Source organism: Callithrix jacchus, chromosome 17 (assembly GCF_049354715.1).
Source record: "Callithrix jacchus isolate 240 chromosome 17, calJac240_pri, whole genome shotgun sequence".
Lineage (NCBI taxonomy): Eukaryota > Metazoa > Chordata > Mammalia > Primates > Cebidae > Callithrix > Callithrix jacchus.
The window spans coordinates 79,517,827-79,542,812 of record NC_133518.1 but is presented as its reverse complement, the minus strand read 5'-3'; the positions used below and the strand labels follow the sequence as shown (position 1 = coordinate 79,542,812).

Sequence of the window (24,986 nt, the reverse complement as noted above, 5' to 3'; positions counted from 1 at the left end):
ACCTTGGAATCATCCCGGGATTCCCTTTGCTCCTTTCCCTTGTTCAGTGTTCTCATCTTCCGTTTTTAATTCCCTCGTGGTGAGTGTTGAAGGTGTTCAGTGGAGTTGATGGTTTGATGCATGATTTTGGAAAGACAATGAAAAGCCAGATTATGAAGGACCACATACGCCATGACGAGTTTTAGCTTCTTTTTAATGGTTGAGTGACTATTGAGAATATTTTGTAGGTGAGTTATATTTGCTCTTATAGAATGTTTCCTTGAAACAAGCCATGAATTTCAAAATCAAGAAATTAGCATTGGTTCAGTGTTTTTAGCTGCTCTGGGGACCTTATCCAGTTGCCCCAATAGTGTCCTTTATGGGAACAGAACTTCCAGATCTAGAATTGCAGTCAGTTATCATGTCTTCTTAATCTCTTATAATCTGGAAGTTTCTCAGCCTATGAATGCTGGAAATTTGAATGGCTTTGGAATTACGTGTATGTATGTTGGGGGTGGTGCCGACGTGGGAGACACATGTGTGATTGTGGTCCTTAGGCCACAGGGGATAAATCAGGATCAGGAATGGACTCGGGGGAAATGGATTTTCTACTGTCTGTATACAGGAAAGGTAGAAAACAAATATTCTACTCAAGGATGACTCGGCATTGATTTATTTTTTTATCCTGAGGTGAATAATTTGGCTTTGACAGTTTGGTTCAAGAGCTAGGTGAGATCGATGCTTAGATATGTTTGTGTCCTTAAGTAGCATAGAATTTACATGGCATGTACGTGACTGTGTAAATTCTTCCTACCTGGAAACACAGCACCGAATAGAAAAGGATTGGAGTGTGGCAAAAAGAAAGAAAAAAAAATGAGCTTCTTCAATCTGCCTTGGACACTCATTGTTACTGTTAGGTGCTGGTCTCTGTTAAGCTCTCTTGGGAACTTGTGTATTCCTGTTCTCTGTAGCCATCTTGCTGATATTATGATTCCATATTTCTGACTACTTACATTCAGTAACCGTGTGTGTGTGTGTCTGCTTTCTGTTTACATATTGATAGAAATTATGTATAGTCTGTGTTTTAATAGGGAAAGTAGCAGTATTCCCTGTCAATACTTATTCCTCTGTGTTGAACTATACCTTTAATTAAAGGGTGTTATAGGAGTGCACATTTCTTTGTGTCGTGTACTGAGTACTGTCTTTATTTTGTGTCCGTTAAGCCCTCAGATGTGTAGACTAGAGAGATGATCTCTCTGTGCAGGTCTTCTCAGACACACCTGTCCCCATGCACTTGTGTTGTTTGCTGCCACATTTCCAGCTGTGTGATTGCATAGCCAACGGGCAGCCTTTGTCGTTCAACTGGCCTGGATTTTATCCAGCTCTGAAGTTGGGTAAACGCCTAACTTTTCAGTATTCATTTTTCTCTTTAAAGTTGGGACAATATTGTCAAGTTTTTATGACTAACTTTCAGATTTAAGTGAGATAATCTTAAAATTTAATTACGGGATCCAGCACAAACGGAGACTGTGAAACAGTAGCTGCCCTTATTTACTTCCTGCCATCTGCTTGATTGTTATAGTCCGTTCACTCTGAGAACTGAGACGGCCCTATTCTTCTAAATGTTCTCTCAAAAAAATTTTTTAAATGTCTTCCACAGGATTTTGTCTCCACAATTATCCACTTACTCGACAGCCCTTCAACATACATTAGAGCAAAAGCCTTCCTGGTTCTTCTGTATATTTTGGTTTATAACCGCGAGATGTTGCTGCTCAGTTGCCAAGCAAGGTAAGATCTTCTCTGATGTTTTCATCAGCAACTTCAGTTTAGAGCCTGTTGCATTAGTGGTTCTAGGGTATTTCTTGGCCTCCGTGTATTTGGTATTGAATGTTTTTAAGGGCTTTTCTAGGGGTTTAATATGTCTCCTGTAACCTGAGCTTGGAAGTACTGAGGACCAAGAGAGGACCTCTGAAACCATAGCAGGCTGGGAAATGCCTGGTGTGACCTTAAACGGTTTTGCTCTTTGTCCCCACCCAAATCTCACCTTGAATTACAATCCCTATAATCCCCATGTGTCAAGGGACTAAGTGGGGTAATTGGATTATCCCGCATGCTGTTCTTGTGATAATCAGTGAGTCTCACCACATCGGTTGGTTTTATGAGCGTCTGGCACCCACTCCATCCTACCGCCCTGTGAAGAAGGTGCCTGTGTCCCCTTTACCTTCTGCCATCATTGTAAATTTCCTGAGGCCTCCCAAGCAATGTCAATCAATTAAACCTCTTTTCTTTATAAATTACCCAGTGTCAGATATTTCTTCACAGCAGTGTGGCAGTGGGCCAGTACAGCCCTAGATCTGAGAACAATCCAAGGCAGGGTGTTGAGATGGTTCTGATTTGTACCACTGGAGTCAATGTTGGACCAGGGATTTGGTTGTAATTTTCCGTATTGTAAGATACTGGAATAAGCAGCTGAAGGCTCAGAAGGAGGAGCAGGGTAGGGCAAGAGTTAATGGACTGGTCCTAGGAAGGACAGGTGTTTCTCCTGGCTTGGAATGCCTTCCTCTAAAGGAGGAGCAGTTCTAGATGCTCCTCAGGTCTGCTTCACGTCCTGATGCTTTCCCATTAACATCTGAACCATCTGATCAGTGCTGTGTCGATGCCCAGAGGGGCCCTGAAAATTTAGTTTAATGTCTGTTTCTGGATCCAGATTTTTATTGTTCTAGAGTACTGAGCAGAGCCTGGTATTGCTGAGATTGATCTAGATTAGGGGTTGGCAAATTTTGTTCCTAGTAACAGTGAGAGAGAAGGCTTTGTGGATCAAGAGGGAAAACTGGAGCTATTATATACCGACCTATATAACAAACAGGAAAACAAATTTCCGTGTGTATTTTTGGAGACAGGGTCTTGCTCTGTTGCCCAGGCTGGAGTGCAGTGGTGTAATCATGGCTCACTGTGGCCTTGAGCCCTGCGCCAGGCTCAATCGATCCTCTCATCTCAGCTTCCTGAGTAGCTGAGGCTACAGGTGCATGCCATCATGCCCAGATAATTTTTACAATTTTTTGATAGAGACAGGGTCTCACTGTGTTGTTCAGGCTGGTCTTGAACTCCTGGGCTTGAGTGATTTTCTTGCTTCAGCTTCCCAAAGTGCTAGGATTACAGGCATGAGCCACTATGCCCAGCCCACGTATTTTATAAACATAAAAATATACCATTAATAATTTAATGAAAATTTTCTTTTGTAATACAGGGCTAGTAACGAGAAGAACATAATTCTTTTTTATTTTCAGGGGAAGGAGGAGATAACATTTTGCTTAACTGGGGATCAAAGTTAGTGTCCCTATCATTAAATCAATTGTGAATGTTCTTACCTTACTGCTGGTTTTTTAATGTGATTTAATGTGTTTTGTCTTCGAAAATGTTTTACACAGATAGATACTGCCAAATAACAGTATCAACTCGTGAACATGTGATTTTAAGTGAGCACATTTGCCACTGGGAAGGCATGTGCGGCATTCTGTAAGATTCTGGACTTCTGTGTCTCAGGATGGCATTTCCTGGTGGATGAATCACTTCCAGCTGAGGGTGTGGAATTTCCTAGTAAACCTCCTTGTTTCTCGACTTTTAGAGATCAGTGTTTTTCCTTGTTTTAGGTCCGATGCCTTGAAGTGTGATATTTCATGTATTTTGTCTATTTCTTGGTTGTTTTAGATGGGATGGTGAATCCTGTTTCTGTTAGTCCATTATGGCCAGAAGTGGAAGTTGCCCTTGTCTATGTATTTTTAGTGACCTCACCGCTGGCTTTGCTACCTCTGATCTGTCTTGGCGTTTAACCATCATTTTTCACTGGAACAACTAACATAGTTTCTCCACAGCTTTACTGTGCAGAGTTAGGGCAAGAAACCACAGAGAAAAAAAGGAGAAAATGAAACAATAAGAGAGAAAGAATAGCAAAAATGTTCTCAATGGATGCTCTTACATCATTTCTTGCTCTCACAGTCTGGTTTCCATGTAGCAGCTGGAATGCCTGCTGAGACACTGAGAATCAGCTTTCCTTCCTTCCCTGTTCAGACCCCTCCAGCAGCATCCAGTCACTCTGGATAATAACACCCCTCCTTCCCTGTTCTGACCCCTCCAGCAGCATCCAGTCACTCTGGAATAACACCCCTCCTTCCCTGCGGGGACCCCTCCAGCAGCATCCAGTCACTCTGTAATGACACCCCTCCTTCCCTGCGGGGACCCCTCCAGCAGCATCCAGTCACTCTGTAATAACACCCCTCCTTCCCTGTTCTGACCCCTCCAGCAGCATCCAGTCACTCTGTAATAACACCCCTCCTTCCCTGCGGGGACCCCTCCAGCAGCATCCAGTCACTCTGTAATGACACCCCTCCTTCCCTGTTCTGACCCCTCCAGCAGCATCCAGTCACTCTGTAATGACACCCCTCCTTCCCTGCGGGGACCCCTCCAGCAGCATCCAGTCACTCTGTAATGACACCCCTCCTTCCCTGTTCTGACCCCTCCAGCAGCATCCAGTCACTCTGTAATGACACCCCTCCTTCCCTGCGGGGACCCCTCCAGCAGCATCCAGTCACTCTGGAATGACACCCCTCCTTCCCTGTTCTGACCCCTCCAGCAGCATCCAGTCACTCTGGAATGACACCCCTCCTTCCCTGTTCTGACCCCTCCAGCAGCATCCAGTCACTCTGGAATGACACCCCTCCTTCCCTGTTCTGACCCCTCCAGCAGCATCCAGTCACTCTGGAATGACAGCCTCGCTCCTCCATGTCCTCCCTGTCCTGCCTTTTCCAGTTCTTGTCCGGTCTTCCTTGGGCACACTGCATTCCGGCCCATGGCTTGGCTGTTGCTTTGTGTACTCACTAAGCCCGTTTCACTCACCTCAGGGCTTCTCTTGGCTGCTGTTTCCTGCGCCTGTGTCCCTTCTTTCAGATGCTTGCATGGCTGGCTTCCTCAGATTATTCCAGTCTCTGTCTAAGGGTTACTTCTGAGAGCCACCCTGATGACTCTGTCTAAAATACTTACTGCAACCTCAATTTCAGAAACTCTTTAACTGGAAGAAACCGAACCACGTACACCTTCAGAGCCTGGGTATGACACATGTGGTCCTTCCTCCCTGGGAATTGCTGTGACTTGTCTCGGAAACAATGTTTAGACGCTGGAGCAGTGGTGGGAACATAGTGGTCTGAAGGCATGCCCTTGACCCTGACCTGCATTCCTCTCACTCTCTGGAGCAACACAACACGCAGGGGGAGTTTAGAGAGAGGGTCTGGCCGGTGATCTTAACCTTGCAGGGGAGGTAAGACAGGCTCTGTTTTTCCTCCGCTGTGTGGCAGAGATGATGCTCCTGTCCTTGGGCCCCTAAGCTCGGCGTGAATAGTAGAACTTGGAGCTTCTGTACTGTCTAAAATGCAGATGCTTTCTGCATATGGTGGTTTGGGCTTGCAGTCTTACTCCCAGGAGATCTCGAGCAGAACTGAAATGGTGGAACAGTCTGTCTCTGTCCATAAGGTTTTAGAAAGACGGCATCACCTTCCTGCCCTGAGAGAACAGCCTCTCTTACCACCTGCCTCTTCACCACAGCGGTCCTGATTGGGTGCCAAACAGATTAAGAACTCAGTAGGCAGAGATTTGTATCAGCCCATTTAGGGAAACAGTATTTGAAGGAGAAAGAAGACCAGGCATTTCTCTTTCTCTTCTTTTCTTTTCTCTTTTGTTCTCTTTTCCCTTCTCCCTTCTCCCTTCCCTTCTTCCCTTTGAGACAAAGTCTCATTCTGTGGCCCAGGCTGGAATGCAGCGGCCTGATCTCAGCTCACTGCAACCTCCACCTCCCGGGTTCAAGTGATTGTCCTGTCTCAACCTCCCCAGTAGCTGGGACTACAGGTGTGCGCCACCACGCCCAGCTAATTTTTGTATTTTTTAGTAGAGACGGGGTTTCACCATGTTGGTCAGGCTGGTGTCTAACTCCTCACTCAAATGACCTGCCTACCTTGACCTTCCAAAGTGCTGGGATTACAGACATGAGCTGCCACAGCCAGCCAGACTAGGCATTTCTTACGGAGCCAGAACTAATGGAAGACACAGAAAATAATTTTAACAAACATTGAAAACTCTATGGAGAAGACAGTGTTTTTTTTTTTTTTTAAATTCTAGAACTGAAAGAGAATGGCCTTTGCTAGGGATAGCAGTGATGCTTTGAAAGGCAGTATGAAAGGGCACATTGAACCATTCAGAGCTGATGACAAAGAGAAAACAGTAAGAAATACGGAGTGGAGATCCAGGAGACCTCACGTGCCGAGTGCCACGAGTTTTAGGAGGAGCGAAGAACAGATGGAGGAGGAGTGCAGTTGAGGAAATCATAGCGCTCATCCTCTGGTTGATCATGCTGTCTTCTGATACTGTACTGGAAGGAGAATAGAAGAGTTAAAAGGCACAAGACCACACGGGCAGAAGCAAAGGGAAAGATGGCTACAGCAGATGAATGTTGTCACCTTGTCTGTATTTTGGGAGTTGAAAATCACCACAGACGCCACGATTCAAGGCAGTGCTTGTTTATTAATCTGACAGTTTCCATGGCAGGAGTCTGTGCTTGGTATAACTGGATCCTCTGCTCACATCTCACAGACTTAATGTCAGGGTGTTGGCTGCTCCCGAGATTCTCAGGTGAGGCTCCGGGTCCTCTTCCAAGCTCACTGATGATTGGCAGAATTCATTTTCTTGCAGTCTGTGGACTGACAGCCTCACCTTCTTGTCGGTGTTTGCCTGGAATTCACACTCAGCTCCAGGAATCTGTCCTTCTTCTTCATGGACAGTTGACTGCAGACCTGTTTATTTCCCTTGGTGGCAGCAGGAGTGCCTCATGCCCTGAGAAGCAGGGACTCATCCCCTCATGCTTCAAACATCTTTCACTTCCCTCATCCGCCATCAGTCAGAGAAAATGAGTTTTAAATGTTCACTTGATTGGATTAGGCTCATTCAGATAATCTATGTGTGTTAAGATGAATGGAAGTGGGACTTTAATGATGCCTTTGAACTCACTTCCTAAAACAGATGCTCCTTGATTTACAATGGTGGGGTTGTATTTCAGTAAACCCATCATAAGTTGAAAATGTCACGTCAAAAACACATTTAATACATATAACCTACTGAACATCATAGCTTAACCCAGCCTACCTCAAATGCTCTCAGAACACTAACATTAGCCTATAGTTGGGCAAAATCATCTAACACAAAGTGGGATTACAGGTGCATGCTGCCATGCCCGACTAATTTTTGTATTTTTAGTAGAGATGGGTTTCACCATGTTGGCCAGGCTGGTCTTGAACTTTTGATCTCAAGTGATCCACCTGCCTTGGCCTCCCAAAGTGCTGGGATTACAGGCATGAGCCACTGTGCCGTGACCACAAAGCCTGTTTTATAATAAAGTATTGAACATCTCATGGAATTTATTGAATACCACCCTGAAAGTGAAAAGCAGAATGGTTGTATGGGTATTCCGTGTATGGTTTCTACTGAATATTGCACCATCATAAGCTAAAATATCATAAAATTGCAAGTTGAATCATTGTGAGTTGGGGACCACTTGTAGTATCCAGATTAGTGTTTGATTGAGTACTGGGATGGTAGGGCCTGGAGGGCAGGGGCATCCTTAGCATTCTGCTAACCGCAATCCCCGGAATGGATGGCACAAGGAAGATGTCTGTCCACAGCCATGGAGTCATCTACGAGATACTATTATCCTGATAAAAGTCAGAGGTAGAGCAGTATCCATAGCATACTGTTAATACCTTTTGTCTAAGATGGGGTGAAAAGAGAGAAGACATGTAATTTTACTAATATTTTACACAAGACAGAATGGAAAGTTAAATAAATTAATGAGTGGTGATTTTCAGGGTTAGAAAGAGAGTGAGGAAGGTGCAGGGGCTGGAATGAGCTGTGCTTCTCTGAATGTACCTGCTGTATGATCTAGACTTAAGAGCCATGTAAATGTTTTATATAATGTCAAAAATAAAAACGATAAAAATAAAGTGGTCCTTAAAAATTGAAAACAATCTGTGCGTCAAGTTGGTGGTATGAGTCCCCAGAGAAGAGATATTTACAGTGCTTTTAAATCACAGTATTATGGCAGGATATTTCTGTTACATATTTTAGTGACCAAAATCCCATTGAGAAACCTTAAGCTGCATTCAGTGTTCTTGTTGTCAGTGTATAAGTATTGCCATTTTGAAATTATATATATATAGTGTGTGTGTATATATGGTCTCTATGGGGCGTTTGTGTGTGTGTGTGTGTGTGTGTGTGTGTGTGTGTGTATGTGGCCTCTATATACATATGGTGTATACATATTGGTGTATATATATATGGTGTATATATAACCATATGTATATACATACACATATACCATAGAGACCATATATATATACCATATGTATATAGAGGCCACACACACACACACACACACACACACACACACACACACCATAGAGACCATATATGTATACAATATGGTATACATACATGGTTATATGCTTTACATTTAATTTTTTATGGTTATATGCTTTACATTTGAGTTTGTGATCCATTTTGAGTTAATTTCTATGTAAAGTGTAAGGTTTAATCAGAGGTTTTCTTTTTGGCTTTGGTTTTTGCCTGTGATTATTTAAGGGCTCTGGTGTTACTTGTTGAAAGGCTGTCTTTCCCACATTGAATTGCTTTTGTGCCTTGTCAGAAATCACGTGGGTGTATTTGTGTGGGCTACTTCTAAACTTTTCCATCGATCTGTGTGTCTATCCCGTGATCAGTGCAACATCGTCTTGATCATTGACATTAAGATTACTGGATCATAGTAAGGCTCAATACTGGGCGGAGCGATTCCTCTCCTTTTATTCTTTGTCAAGATCGTTTTAGCTGTTCTGGCATCTCTGTGCTTGTCCATATAAGTTTTGGAATGAGTTTGTTTATATTTGCCAAAGCCTTGCTGGGGTTGCATTAAACTAATGCTCAACACAGGCATAGTTGATACATTTACTCTGTTGTCTGCTGATCCTTGAACGGGTCTCTCTCCATTTGTCTAGTTGTTTTTTTTTTAACCTCCTTTCTGTAACTTCAGCGTGTTTTGTTACGTGTACACCTCGTGTTTCTTTTTTGGGGGGAGCAATTATAAATCATGTTGCATCATTAATTTCAGTTTCCACATTGAACTGATGGGATTTTTGTGTTTTTTGATTTTATCTTCCACAGTCTTACTAAACTCATCAGTTTTAGGTGGGTTGTTTGTTTGTTTGTTTTGGGTAAATTCCAGGAGATTTTCTACATAGCCAATTGTGTCATCTGTAAATATGGACAGTTTTATTGTTTTCTCTCTTGTTTTCCCTTTATTTATTTTTCTTGCCTTATTTTAGTATGTAGAATTTCCAGTACTATGTTGAGTGAGAGTGGTGAGAGCAGATGTCCTTGCTTTGTTTCTGACCTTGTAGGGAAAGGACTGAGGCTTCCACTATTACGTGTGGTGTTAACTCCAGGTTTTTGTAGATGATTTTGATCAGTGGAGGAAGGTCACTCTCATCCTATTCTCTATCTCCAATTTCCTCAGAGTTTTTTTCTCTCATGAATTGTTGGATTTGTCAAATGTTTTTTCTCTATCAGTTAATATGATGTTTTTAGCTGTTTCTACAATAAATTATGTTAATTGGTTTTCAGATTCTACATCAGTTGCATACCTAGAGTAATCTCACCTGGTCACAGTGTGTTCATTCTTTTATATTTTGCTGGATTTGATTTGCTAATATTTTGTTGAGGATTTTTACCTTTTGGTTCGTGAGAGATACTCGGCTGTAGTCTGCTTGCTTGCTTTCTCCCTCCTTCTCTTAGTATTAATACAATACTAGCCTTATAAAATGAATTGTGATGTATGCCTTCTGTTTCTGTTTTCTGGAACAGACTGTATAAAATTTGTCAAGTTTTTTGGCTGAGCACAGTGGCTCATGCCTTTAATCCTAGTACTTTGAGAAGCCGAGACCAATGGATTGAGAGGTCAGGAGATCGAGACCATCTTGGGCTAACATGGTGAAACCCCATGTCTAAGAAAAATACGAAAATTAGCTGGGTGTGGTGGCACGTGCCTGTAATCCCAGCTACTCGGGAGGCTGAGGCAGGAGAATTGCTTGAACCCAGGAGGCAGAGGTTGCAGTGAGCAAAGATCATGCCACTGCATTCCAGCCTGGGCAACAGAGAGAGACTCTGCCTCAAAAAAAAATTGTTAATTTTTCTTTAAATGTATTGTAGAATTTTCTAGTGAATCCCAGCTACTTGGGAGGCAGAGGCAGGAGAATTGCTTGAATCTGGGAGGCAGAGGTTGCAGTGAGCCAAGATTGTGTCACTGCACTTCAGCCTGGGCAACAGAGCAAGACTTCCTCTCAAAAAATAAAAATAAAAAATTGTCTTAAGGATGTTCTCTTTGCATGCATTGAACATTTTAACAAATGGTGTTATATTCTTTGCTTTTGATCATCAAATATGATTTAAGGAATGTATTAGAAGTAAGTTAGACGTTACATCTGCTTCTGGCCCATTCTCATGTTCCTCTTTTCCATATTCTTAGCCTTCTATTATCACTTCTTTAGGATCAGAGAACTTTCTTTAGACATTTTTTAAGGGTAGGTTTGCTGTTGAAAAAAATGGTTAGTTTTTCTTTGAGAAATCTTATTCCCCCTTTATCCCTGAAGGTTACTGCATTTGGTTGTGGTTGACAGGTTTTTTTCTTTTTAGTCTTTAAACTTTTTCTACTTTCTTCTTTCCCCTGTGGTTTCCTACCGTGGTTTCAAGTCTGTTGTTTCAGTTAGTTTTCCTTATAAGTAATATGTTATTTCTGTTTTGAGGGTATTTTCTTTGCCTTCAGGGTGGAGAAATTTAATTGTGGTATATCTTTGGTGTGGATTCTTTGGTTTTTATCCTATTTGGAGTTTGATCTATTTCTTGAATCTATAGATTTATGTCTTCGGCTGAATTTGGGTATTTTTTGGGCACGATTTCTTTGGATACTTGTTCAGTTCCATTTTCTCTCTCTTCCTCTTTTTGGGACACCAGTGATATGAATGTGAGGTATTTTGTTATTCTCTTACTGATCACTGAGACTCTATTTTTCTTTTGTTTATATTTTCTCTGCTTTTCAGATTTTGTAAGTTTCATTTATTTGTGCTAATGACTACTGATTCTGTTAGCTGTCGTCTGCACTCTACCATTGAGCTTATCCAGTGAGGTTTTTATTTCAGTTATTGTATTTTTTCAGTTCTATATTGTACACTGGTTCTTTTTTATAACCTTTTTCCTCATCTGAGATTTTAAACAGCTTCATTTGTTTTCAGATAATTTGTAACACTTTTGGAAACATTTTTGTGATAGCTGCGTTGAAATCATTGTTAGATCATTCCAGCATCTGATTCTTGCTGGTATAATATGTGTTGATGGTCTTTTTTGATTTGTGGGATTTCCTTGGTTCTCGTTTGTTGAGTGACATTTTGCCTAGGCCTTCAGTCCTCATCTTGGGCTGTGTCATTAAGTCTTATTGTTGGTGAGTGGGGGTTTTGTTGCTTGTTGCTGGACCTCATTGATGCCAGCTTTGTAGGGGAATCAGACCATTGCCGGCTTCTGCTGCTTGGAATGGGAGGTAGCTCCCCACTCAGACACCTTAACACTGTCACAGCAGGGAAATTAAAGAATGGGCTGCTTCTGTTGGACGAGGAATGGAGGGGTCAGCTCTCGCTGAGTCTTACAGACACTACCCTTGCAGGGGAGTTGGATAACTGCTGACTGCTTCTACTTGGCAGGGGATGGAACATTAGCTTTGCGCATACTGCTCAGTTGGGGAGTGGAGAGGGCCACATGTGTCCCTGGGGGTGGGTTAAGGTAGATCAAATTCCCATGGTCCCCCTAAAACTGTGGAGGACTGGGAAGGAAAGAGTTGTATGTGATTTTCTGTTGCCAGAGTAGGGCAGGTATTGCCAGAAAGAATTTCTTTGTTAGGCCGTCTTTTCATTGGTCCTTTGGCCAGGGAGAGCAGGCTTTTCATAGAGTTTTTATGAGGGGCATTTCTGCATCGGAGGCAATATAGGAGAGGAATAGAGGAGAGGCAATAAGAAAGCAAGAAGACTTACTGTCATTCCTCAAGTCCTTCATTCTGTAGCCAGTCCACCTTCTTTCTGCCTTTCAAAGTCTTCCTGTGCTTATTTTGATCCTACCCTATTTTGGCAGAACTGAACATCCACGGTCACTTTTAGAGTTGGTGGTATAGTAGTTAGCTGGCCTACTTTTCACATTGGCTTTTGAATACTGCTTGAGGAAATGTGACTTGCTGCAACCTTTAAAAAAATGATATAAGTGATTTGGAAAAAAGCTGTGACTGTTAAAGATACACATTGCTTTGGTTTCAACAGGCTTGTGTCTGATTTAGCCACTAGAAATAAAAGTATGAATCGTTCATGATATATGCTGGAGGTTATTCAGTGCAGCATTATTTCTAGGTGGGGAATGACTAGAAATATATTAATATCCATTGGAATTGAAATGCTTCAATAAATAATGGTATAGCTGTGATGTAAATGAAGCATTTAATTAACCTGGAAGAATGTTCACTGTATATAGATAAGTGAAAAAAGGGCAAGGGCAGAGTCATATGTTAATTACGAAGTTATTTTTATAAAGCGAAAATGGCAAAACTTCTATTTGCATGGGTTTGTATACAGTTTAATTATAAAAAAGGGCATGAAAGAATATTACCAAATTGGTTATGTCAGGAGGATGTGATAGGGTGATCATTTATCTTCACTCATTTGTATTTTTAGGCTGTTACAATAAGCATGTTTCACTCATATAATTTTATATATAAATATATATGCATATATGCATATGTATCCGTATATATAAAATGAAAAACAAACTAAAGGAAATGTTAGCGTTGGGTACCAGTTGGTTTTGAAGGACTAAGGGGATCCTTGAGGCCATAAAAGTTCACTTAGATTAAATTTAGTAGTATAAATTATTGTCAGAAACGAATAGCAGCCGGTGCAGACTACGGAAAATAGTAGTTGTTCCTTTGTGCTTTGCAGCCCATGTATTATATTCATGTGAGTATAAAATGCACGGTTCAATATAAAGGCATGCAAAAGAGAGCCAGCCTTCAGGCCAGAGAGTCGTTAAAATTCTCTGTGATGAGTTTATTCAGGAAATTGTTCTCCCTTCCTTACTTGTCCTTTGAAACTGCACCAGCTGCTGAGTCCTGAACAAATCACAGAGCTGCCCATCTGCCTGAGAATGGAAGCCTCATATCAGTAGCCCAGGATGACCTATGCTCCATTATGCAAATATGTTTTTCTGCATACATCCTCACCATTGGCCTTTTATGGATTACACTTCAGCACATTTTCTATGATGTCAGCTCTGAAATCGATCTGGCATGACACAGGTAGTGAAATTGAGCTGTCAGGATCAGATAAAAATGATATGATGGCTCACAAATGTCCACCTATTTCTCCAAATGGCTTCATACTCGTGTTACTGTGACAGGCAATAAAATAGGGCTTTATGCATCTCTCAAAATGATAATTCTTTTAGAGGATGAATCATCTTATAAGTTGATTATATAGGTTTGCCAGGAGCCTGAAATGTCAGTGGCTCCTGATGGATCAGGTTTTCCTGGAGTTTGTTTTTTTCCTTTCCCATAATATTGCTAATAATGTAGTAATCAGTTAAATAAACAAAACTGCTTTGATTTTAAAATAAATATCTTTTAAAAAGAAATACTTGCTCTGGGTAATTGGTTAGTGTGGGGAAAACTTATTTTCTCTGCTTATGCCATACGAAAGTCAATTCCAGATGGATTGAAGAATTATATACCAAAAAGCCGTAAACAGCTGGAAGAAAATATGTTTAAATATGGGCAGAGAAAGCTTTTCTGAGGAGAAGGGCAATGAAATAAGACATAAAAGGAAACACTGATAGTTTTGGCTACATATAAATTAGAAACTTTTCATCTGCCAAAAATCATAAATAAAATTTATATGCTAACAAAAGCTGCAACATTTTGCATCATATGTAATAGTTAATCAGGATCTGTGTACTATAAGGAGATGCGTGATGATGTGAACAGATACCCAGCATCATTAGTAATCAGTGAAACGCGGATGAGGACGTCAGCAGGAGCAATCCTTTTGCTGAGCCCTTGCACAGCCTCCATCTTTGCCACTTGGCTCCGCCATACACAGGCCCATGGAGCAAGCCCTGGGTGGCTGGAGAAGGAGTCTTCGTTGACGTTTGTCCACTTGGCTCTTCAGAGCCTCCTCTCAGTTGGATGCCCGTTAGCGAACACGCACATGCTCATTCTGCGACGTTTAATTACAAACAGAGGCTTTGAATTGGACGATGAGTTTGCTGAGGATTCTGGCAGGGAGATGAAAGAGGAGAAATTCGTTCCCTATTTAAAGTACAAATTGTTTCTGCATGGGGGAGAACAACAGTTATAAATTAAAGAATGCGCATTAAAGAGATAAAAATGGACTTAGAGTGAAGTGAAGCAAGGAGAAACTGTAGTGTTGAGTCTCTGTAAACAGCGTATGGCCTCAGCGTGGAACCAGCTGTGATGTCCGGCATGAATTCAAATGGGATGGATGTCTACAGTTTACACGTCATTCGAGTAGCATCCCGCACATGAGAAGAGCCGAAGTAGAAATAGGCAGTGCACTAGTCCACTGATGGGCACACAGAGCTCGGTGGAATCGAAGGGAGTGACGTTGGCCCAGGGACATTGGCGTGAGGCATCTCCAAGGAGAAACGTAGATTAAGTCAAGGCAAGGAGGGTGAACTCTGTTTCTGGAGCCTGTGTAACTGAGTCTCCACACTGTAAATGAAAACTCATTTACATTGTGTCACAGTATCCTCCTGGAACCTTGTCTCATAACCGTTCCCAGGCGGTCGGTTCTTCTCTCTTGTGTTCTGTTTTCCCCTTCACCTGCACACCTGTGACTCCTAATAGCTGTTCGTTAGCTTAGCCGCTGCCAGTTAGTATTCCCCAAATGCCACTTTCATCAGATCGTTTCTTTCCTTTAAACAATTGCCTTCCTTCAGGCTCCCTGCAATCCCTCTGTTTTTAGTTAGCATAACCTTTGTGCCAGGTTTTCTGGCACCCAGTTCCTCTGTTCACAGGGTTGAGAAACCTCATGTCGTCCCGTCAGCCCTAAAGCCTAAACTTGTCTTGTTCCCTTGCGGTTTAGGGCTTGAGGTGCTGCTGGGGTTCTGCCTACTCTCCGGTCCGCATTTTCCTTCACCTGTTCTTGGGCCCTCTCTCAATCCATTAATCTGCACCATCATTGTTAAGAAGTTTTTGAAGGTTCTGACTGAATGGTACAATTTCTTGTTTTTAGGGCTAACGTGATTTTCTGGTGGGAATGTGTGAAAAAGGAAAGAAGAAAGGGAATTTGTTTATTTTTAATTATTTTTTTTATTTATAAAGGAAAGAGGTTTAATTGACTCATAGTTCTTCATGGCTGAGAAGGCTGCCCCAGGAAACTTATAATCATGGCAGAAGTGGAAACAAACACATCCGTCACTTGGTGGTAGGATGGAGAAATACAGACTGAAGGGGGAAGCTCCTTATAAAACCATCAAATCTCATGAAAATTCACTCACTTTCATTAGAACAGTATGGGGGGCAGTGTGTGGTAGCTCATGCCTATAATCCCAGCACTTTGGGAGGCCGAGGTGGGCAGATCATGAGGCCTGACCAAACATGGTGAAACCCCATCTCTACTAAAAATACAAAGATTAGCTGGGAGTGGTGCCACACTCCTGTAATCACAGGTACTCAGGAGGCTGAGACAGAAGAATCACCTGAACCCAGGAGGCAGAGGTTGCAGTGAGCCAAGATTGTGCCATTGCACTCCAGACAGGCATCAGAGCGAGACTCCATCTTTTTTTTTTAATTGCATTTTAGGTTTTGGGGTACATGTGAAGAACATGCAAGATAGTTGCATAAGTACACACATGGCAGTGTGATTTCCTGCCTTCCTCCCCTTCACCTATATCTGGCATTTCTCCCCATGGTATCTCTACCCAACTCCCCACCCCCTGTTGTCCCTCCCCTATTCCTCTCCACCGCCTGCTGTTTCTCCCTTGTTCCCCCCAACAGACCCCAGTGTGTGATGCTCCCCTCCCTGTGTCCATGTGTTTTCATTGTTCATCACCCGCCTATGAGTGAGAGCATGCGGTATTTCATTTTCTGTTTTTATGTCAGTTTGCTGAGAATTATGGTCTCCAGGTTCATCCATGTCCCTACAAAGGACACGAACTCATCATTTTTGATTGCTGCATAATATTCCACGGTGTATATGTGCCACATTTTCCCAATCCAGTCTATCATCGATGGGCATTTGGGTTGGTTCCAGGTCTTTCCTATTGTAAACAGTGCTGCAATGAACATTCGTGTGCATGTGTCCTTATAGTAGAACGATTTATAGTCCTTTGGATATATACCCAGTAATGGGATTGCTGGGTCAAATGGAATTTCTATTTCTAAGGCCTTGAGGAATCGCCACACTGTCTTCCACATGGTTGAACTAATTTACACTCCCACCAACAGTGTAAAAGTGTTCCTTTTTCTCCACATCCTCTCCAGCATCTGTTGTCTCCAGATTTTTTTAATGATCACCATTCTAACTGGCATGAGATGGTATCTCAATGTAGTTTTAATTTGCATCTCTCTAATGACAGTGATGATGAGCATTTTTTCATATATTTGTTGGCCTCCTGTCTGTCTTCTTTTGTAAAGTGTCTGTTCATATCCTTTGCCCACTTTTGAATGGGCTTGTTTGCTTTTTTCTTGTAAATCTGTTTGAGTTCTTTGTAAATTCTGGATATCAGCCCTTTGTCATATGGGTAAACTGCAAAAATTTTTTCCCATTCTGTTGGTTGCCGATTCACTCTAATGACTGTTTCTTTTGCCGTGGAGCAGCTGTGGAGTTTGATTAGGTCCCATTTGTGTATTTTGGCTTTTGTTGCCAATGCTTTTGGTGTTTTGTTCATGAAGTCCTTGCCTACTCCTATGTCCTGGATAGTTTTGCCTAGATTTCCTTCTAGGGTTTTTATGGTGCCAGGTCTTATGTTTAAGTCTTTAATCCATCTGGAGTTAATTTTAGTGTAAGGTGTCAGGAAGGGGTCCAGTTTCTGCTTTCTGCACATAGCTAGCCAGTTTTCCCAACACCATTTATTAAACAGGGAATCCTTTCCCCATTGCTTGTTTTTGTCAGGTTTATCAAAGATTGTATGGTTGTAGATATGTTGTGTTGCCTCCGATGCCTCTGTTCTGTTCCATTGGTCTATATCTCTGTTTTGGTACCAGTACCATGCTGTTTTGATTACTGTAGCCTTGTAGTATAGTTTGAAGTCTGGTAGTGTGATGCCTCCCGCTGTGTTCTTTTTGCTTAGAATTGACTTGGCTATGCGGGCTCTCTTTTGGTTCCATATGAAATTTATGGTGTTTTTTTCCAGTTCTGTGAAGAAGGTCATTGGTAGCTTGATGGGGATAGCATTGAATCTGTAAATTACTTTGGGCAGTATGGCCATTTTCATGATATTGATTCTTCCTAACCATGAACATGGAATGTTTCTCTATCTGTTTGTGTCCTCTGTTACTTCGTTGAGCAGTGGTGTGTAGTTCTCCTTGAAGAGGTCCTTTACACTCCTTGTTAGTTGTATTCCTAGGTATTTTATTCTCTTTGTAGCAATTGTGAATGGCAGTTTATTCTTGATTTGACTCTCTTTAAGTCTGTTATTGGTGTATAGGAATGCTTGTGATTTTTGCACACTGATTTTGTATCCTGAGACTTTGCTGAAGTTGCTTATCAGTTTCAGGAGATTTTTGGGCTGAGACGATGGGGTCTTCTAGATATACTATCATGTCATCTGCAAATAGAGACAATTTGGCTTCCTTCTTTCCTAAATGGATACACTTTATTTCTTTTTCTTGCCTGATTGCTCTGGCTAGAACTTCCAGTAGTATATTGAATAGGAGTGATGAGAGAGGGCATCCTTGTTTAGTGCCGGATTTCAAAGGGAATGCTTCCAGTTTTTGCCCATTCAGTATGATATTGGCTGTTGGTTTGTCATAAATAGCTTTTATTATTTTGAGATACGTTCCATCAATACCGAGTTTATTGAGGGTTTTTAGCATAAAGCGCTGTTGAATTTTGTCAAAGGCCTTCTCTGCATCAGTTGAGATAATCATGTGGTTTTTGTTTTTGGTTCTGTTTATGTGGTGAACTACGTTGATAGACTTGCGTATGTTGAACCAGCCTCGCATCCCCGGGATAAATCCTACTTGATCATGGTGGATAAGCTTTTTGATTTGCTGTTGCAATCGGCTTGCCAATATTTTATTGAAGATTTTTGCATCTATGTTCATCATGGATATTGGCCTGAAGTTTTCTTTTCTTGTTGAGTCTCTGCCGGGTTTTGGTATCAGGATGATATTGGTCTCATAAAATGATTTGTGAAGGATTCCCTCTTTTTGGATTATTTGGAATAATTTCAGAAGGAATGGTACCAGCTCCTCTTTGTGTGTCTGGTAGAATTTAGCTGTGAACCCATCTTGATCTGGGCTTTTTTTGTGTGGTAGGCTCTTAATTGCTGCCCCAACTTCAGACCTTGTTATTAGTCTATTCATAGTTTCAGCTTCCTCCTGGTTTAGGCTTGGGAGGATGCAAGTGTCCAGGAATTTATCCATTTCTTCCAGGTTGACTAGTTTATGTGCATAGAGTTGTTTGTAATATTCTCTGATGATGGTTTGAATTTCTGTGGAATCTGTGGTGATTTCCCCTTTGTCGTTTTTTATTGCATCTATTTGGTTATTCTCTCTTTTCTTTTTTATTAATCTGGCTAGTGGTCTATTTGTTGATCTTTTTAACAAACCAGCTCCTGGATTTATTGATTTTTTTGAAGGGTTTTTCGTGTCTTTATCTCCTTCATTTCTGCTCTGATCTTAGTTATTTCTTGTCTTCTGCTAGGTTTTGAGTTTTTTTGATCTTGCTCCTCTAGCTCTTTCAATTTTGACGATAGGGTGTCAATTTTGGATCTCTCTTTCTTCTCATGTGGGCACTTATTGCTATATATCCTTGTTAATTTTCTGTCTGGTTGATCTGTCTAATTCTGACAGTGAAGTGTTAGGAGTTTAAATTGGAGTTTACCTTTGTAGTTTTAGGGTTCATAATAGGGGCTTGATGTATATTCCTTGCTGTCTTCCCGTGTCAGTCCTTTCTTTGCTGGTTTCTGCTTTTCTGCTTCATGTGCTGAGCCTTCTTTTTCTCTCTTCCGTCACTGTCCTTTGGTGATTTTCTCTAATCCTGTGGCTTCAAACACTGCCTGTGTGCTGATATGCTCTTGGATGAGACCTTTTCTCTACTCCAGGCTTATATTATCGTAGCATATTCAGCTGCATGCCCAAGAGGAGTTTTAAGTTTAACATATACAAATCAAACATGCTTCCTAACTTCGTCCTACCTCCCAGACTGGGAATCAAAAACATTCAGTAGCACTCTATCCAGTTACTCAGTAATTGTAAAAAATGTTCAACAACGCTCTATCCAGTTACTCAAGCCCAAACTTTTGAGTAACCCATATTTTTTTCTTATCATTCATGCAGTTAATAAACAAGTCATACAATCTCTTCCTACAAAAGATGGTCCCCGCTTATCTACTTCTTTCTAGACATCCCCAACCAAGCCAACAGCATCTCTTCTTTGCTCTGACACTGGCCTCCTGCCTCTAGTCTTTAAACCCCCTCTGACTCAATAATACATTTTCCACACGAAAGCTGGAACAATCTGATGGAAACATCTAGCTGGTTGCAGTGGCTCATGCCTGTAATCTTAGCACTTTGGGAGGCTGAGTGGATAGATCACCTGAGGTCAGGAGTTTGAGACCAGCCTGGCTGACATGGTGAAACCATCTCCACTAGAAATCCAAAACAATTAGCCGGGTGTGGTGGTGGGTACCTGTCATCCCAGCTACTTGGGAGGCTGAGAAGAGAATTGCTTGAACCTGGGAGGTGGAGGTTACAGTGAGCCAAGATCATGCCTCTGCACTCCAGCCTGGGCAACAGGGTGAGACTCTCTCTCTCCAGAAAAAAAAAAAAAGAAAAGAAAAAGAAAAAGAAAACATTTGTGTTTGGTTGAATTCAAGGCAATCTTGATTATATGAAAGCCTAATTTTTCAATGGAATGTCTGAAAAGTAAGTTTTTTTAAAGGCGAAAACATGGTAATTATATAAATTTTTAAATGAATTTGATGCAGTAGATGACTGTTTACCTGTGATTGTGAATATTTAATTTATTGTTGTAGTTATGCTACACTTTCCCTATGTGTTCTTCTAGTAGTTTCATAGTTTCAGATCTTAAATTTAAGTCTTTAATCCATTTTGACTTGAGTTTTGTGTATGGTGAGAGTGAGGGGTCTGGCTACACTCTTCTGCATGTGGACACCCAGTTTTCCCAGGTTCCTTTATGGAAGAGACTGTCATCTCAGCTAAGTGTGTTCTTGGTATCTTCGTTGAAAACCAGCTGTGACTGCGTGGTTTTACGTTTCTGTTCTCCATTCTGTGTCATTGACCTGTGTGTCTTTTATGCTGGTTCCATGCTGTTTTGGTTATTAAAACTGTGCATTTTGGGCCGGGCGTGGTGGCTCAAGCCTGTAATCCCAGCACTTTGGGAGGCCGAGGCGGGTGGATCACGAGGTCAAGAGATCGAGACCATCCTGGTCAACATGGTGAAACCCCGTCTCTACTAAAAATACAAAAAAATTAGCTGGGCATGGTGGCGCGTGCCTGTAATCCCAGCTACTCAGGAGGCTGAGGCAGGAGAATTGCCTGAACCCAGGAGGCGGAGGTTGCGGTGAGCCGAGATCGTGCCATTGCACTCCAGCCTGGGTAACAAGAGCGAAACTACGTCTCAGAAAAACAAACAAACAAAAAAACTGTGCATTTTCAAGTCTGCTGCTACTGGCTTTTGTTCTTCTTTGTTTTTCCCCCCCAAAATTGGTTTGGCTATTTTGGGTTTTTAGTAGTTATGTACACATTTTAGGTTTTTTTTCTGTTTCTGTGGAGAATGTTATTCGTAATTTGATAAGGATTGCATTTAATCTGTAGATTACTTTGGGTAATATAGATGTTTGAACAATATCAATTTTTCCAATCCATGAACATGGAGTATCTTTCCGTTTACTCATGTCCTCTTTAATTTCTTTCATCACTGTTAGGTAGTTTTTCCTGTAGAGGGTTTTCACCTCCTTGGCTAAACATATTAACAGGATTAAAAAAAATAGCTCTTATAAGTGGTATTGCTTTCTTGATTTTTTTTTCATATATATCATTGCTATTGATATATAGAAATGCTTTGCTGAATTCACTTACTGTTTTTGTCTTTTTTTTGAGATGGAGTTTCGCTCTTGTTACCCAGGCTGGAGTTCAATGGCGCGATCTCAGCTCACTGCAACCTCCGCCTCCTGGGTTCAGGCAATTCTCCTGCCTCAGCCTCCTGAGTAGCTGGGATTACAGGCACGTGCCACCATGCCCAGCTAATTTTTGTATTTTTAGACGGAGTTTCATCATGTTGACCCGGATGGTCTCCATCTCTTGACGTCGTGATCCACCCGCCTCGGCCTCCCAAAGTGCTGGGATTACAGGCATGAGCCACTGCACCCAGCCTTCACTTACTGTTTCTAAGAGTTTTCCAGTGAAATCTTCAGGATTTTCTGTAGCTTCAAGATTATGCCATTTACAAGCAGGGGCAATTGGACTTCTTCTTCTTTTTTTTTTTTTCAGTTCAAATGTACTTTCTCCTGCCCATGTTGAATAAAAGTGGGTTTCTTTGTCTTGTTCTAAATCTTAGGGAAAAAGCGTTTCATTTAGTTTTTTTCTATTCAGGTATTATGTCAGCTGTGGGTTTGTCATATATGGCCATTATTGTGTTGAGGTACAAACATTCCTCTATACCTAATTTGTTGAGTTTTTATTTTGAAGGATGTTGACTTTTATCAAGTGTTTTCCCTGCATGTATTGAAATCATCTTGATTTTGTTAATGTGATGGATTACATTTATTGATTTGCATATGTTAAACCATCCTTGCATCCCTGGGGTGAATTACCCTTGATCATGGTGAATGACTTTTCATTGGAGATGTTGGCCTAAAGCCTCCTTCTCTGGTTATCCTATTAGGGTGATACTGACCATGTAGAATGAGTTTGAAAGACTTCTTCCTTTGCAGTTTTTTTGGAGTACTTTGAAAAGGGTTAGTATTAGTTCTTCTTTAAATGTTCATAGTATTCAGCAGTGAAGCCTTCAGGCTCTGGACTTTTCTTTGATGGGAGACTTCGTCTTATTATTGGTCTCTTCATATTTTTTATTTCTTCATGATTCAATTTGATAGACTGTGTCCAGGTGTTTGTCCATTTTTCATAGATTTTTCAACTGTTTGGTGTATAGTTGTTCATAATAGTCTTGTGATTCTTTTTAGTCTGTGACATCCATTGCAATATCTATTTTTTTAATATCCAAATTCATTTATTTGAATCTTCTCTGTTTTTCTTTGCCTAAAGTTTGTTATATTTTAAAGCACCAACTGTATTTTGCTGACCTTTTGTACTTTGAAAAAGTCTGCATTTCATTTATTTCTGCTCAGTGGCACCTCTTTCCTTCTGCTAATGTTGGGTCTAGTTGGCTGTTGTTTTTCTAGTTCCTTGAAGTATGTGTAATGTTATGTTGTTTGAGATCTTTCTGATTTTTTGATGTGGCCATTTATTGCTCTAAACTTCCCTGTTAGAACTGCTTTTGCTGTATCCCACGGGTTTCAGTATATCGTGTTTCCATTTTTATTTGTATCAGAGAATTTTTAAATTTTTAAATGTAAAGAAAAACTCTTCCTTGAGCCTTCTGTTGTTCAAGAGTATATTATTCAATTTTTATGTGCTTATATAGCTTCCAGAGTTCCTCCTGTTACTGATTTTTAGTTTTATTTCATTGTAGTCAGAAAACACACTTAATCTAATTTTGAACATCCGTCCTCTGGCGTTGGTTGTGTTGGATTTGTTTGCTTTGGTGTTGAGTAGGTGGAGTAGCTTAGTCTTTGTGCAGTTTCCTCAGCGACAGTCAGTGTTAACAATGCCTATGAGTACCTCAGCGGCTTGGGCTGCTGGAGTCTGTGCACCTGCTCTGCCGGCTTGGGCTGCTTCCCTGCAGGAAGGGTGGCAGGCCGTTGCATGCACTGCACCAAGGGAGTGCCGGGCTGGCTGACTGGCAGCTCAGCTGCTTCCCCACCTTTGGAGGTGGAAGTAACAAGCTGTCTCTGGTGCCATGCCAAGAGGGAATGGAGCTTGTTGCCTGGTAGATCAGGCATTATTCTTTTGGGAGCACACTGGCAGGCTTGTTTGCTCCAAGGGGCCGCAGGGCTGTTGAGTGTGGTGGAGCCTTTGGGGTGGGGAGATACAGTGGCTGTTGGCTCCCGGGGCAGGGACACTCTTGCAGCTCGCAGTGTTCTCGCAGGAACGCTGTGCAGCAGCAGCTTGGGTCGGGGGAAAATAGGGCACAATGTCGGCTTCTTCTATGGCACGGTGTAGCCATGTGGACTCCAGGCAGCTTCCTCAGCAGGGACTGGGGCCCAGGAGGAGTGCAAGATTCTTCAGCAACAAAAAGTGCAGGTCTTCATGATGCCGATAGGAGCTACTGGGGGCTCCACGCTTACCTCTTTCTTGTAGGGAATTTCCTCATGATTCTGAGTTGATCCCAACTGGGGAGACAGGGTGGCAGAGAGTAGAGTATTTGCATTCCTTCTCAACCCGGCCATGCCGTCCTGAGTCTCCCACTCCACCGCTGCACTCAGTGTTCTCCTCAGATACTCGAGTCAAAATGGAGTTGGCGATTCATTGTTTTGGTCTTTTTCTGTGGGAGTTGGGGTCACGAGTGTCAGGCACCTGCAGTCAGCCATCTTGGTGACGTCAGGATAAAACTGCAGATTCTTACATAACATCAGACAGTCATCTTAGGCATTGTGTGTTTGCTTATAAGCCATGTGGTTTGGTGTGATTATGGTTCAGGTGGATATACATTATATATGTGTATACTTATATGCTAAGTGGATATATGTATCTTTTCAGTTTTGTTTGATTTGTAGTAGTGATGTCTGTCTGAATAACCTAATTCACATTTACCAGAAACTAGAATTCTACTGCGTTCCTTCTTGAAGTCCTTTCTTGACACCCAGGGCAGTTTTTTGGGTTTTCTTCACCTTTCGCTAGTCACTCTTCCTCATTCCCTCTGCTGGTCCTTCTTCATTGTCAGCCTTTCCACTAATTCCATGACTCAGTCATTGGACGTTCACTCCCCAGGTGATCTCATTTAATCTAATGGCTTCTAGAGTTTGGATGCTCGTTCCTCAGACCTCCAAATTTGATCTGCAGTGTTAGAGGTGGGGCTAATCGCAGGTGTTTGGGCCTCATGAATGACTGGGGACTGTCCTTGCCCTGTTAGTTCTTGCCAGAGCTGATTATTGAAAAGAGGATTGTACCTACCCGCTCTCTTTTTTACCTCTCTTGCCATGTGACCTCTGCACATCCTGGCTCCCCTTTGCCTTCCACCATGAGTGGAAGCAGCCTGTGATCCTTGCCAGATGCAGCTACTCATTCTTGAACTTTTACAGACTTCAGAATCATGAGCCAAATACACATTATTTTTTTTTACAAATTACCCAACCCCAGGCATTGCTTTATAGCAACACAGATGGACCAAGACAATTGCCTTAAATACCATCTATCTATGGCCTACTCTCAGATTAATTTCAAGAGCCCAAGCCTTTTCTCACACTCACACTTCCATACCAGCCTTCCATGTGAAACAAACTTTAATGTTTGATAGTGATTTTTCTGCTCCAGACTTGCTACTCTGGCAGTCTTTATCGACTTTAGT

The 24,986-nt window shown here is 41.7% G+C and overlaps 1 protein-coding gene across 23 annotated transcripts in view; it reads left to right on the top strand.

The window, feature by feature from the left end:
* Nucleotides 1-24,986, top strand: part of ULK4 (unc-51 like kinase 4) — a 677,547-nt gene that overhangs the window by 178,332 nt on the left and 474,229 nt on the right. For all 23 annotated transcript variants that reach the window (XR_013528778.1, XR_013528777.1, XR_008477287.2 and 20 more), the window contains one exon: nucleotides 1,640-1,767. Coding sequence is in view for 15 of the 23 variants with exons in the window: in XM_078354734.1 (XP_078210860.1) it covers nucleotides 1,640-1,767 (128 nt within the window). In the remaining 8 variants the exon portion in view is untranslated. The remainder of the gene's footprint in view (nucleotides 1-1,639; nucleotides 1,768-24,986) is intronic.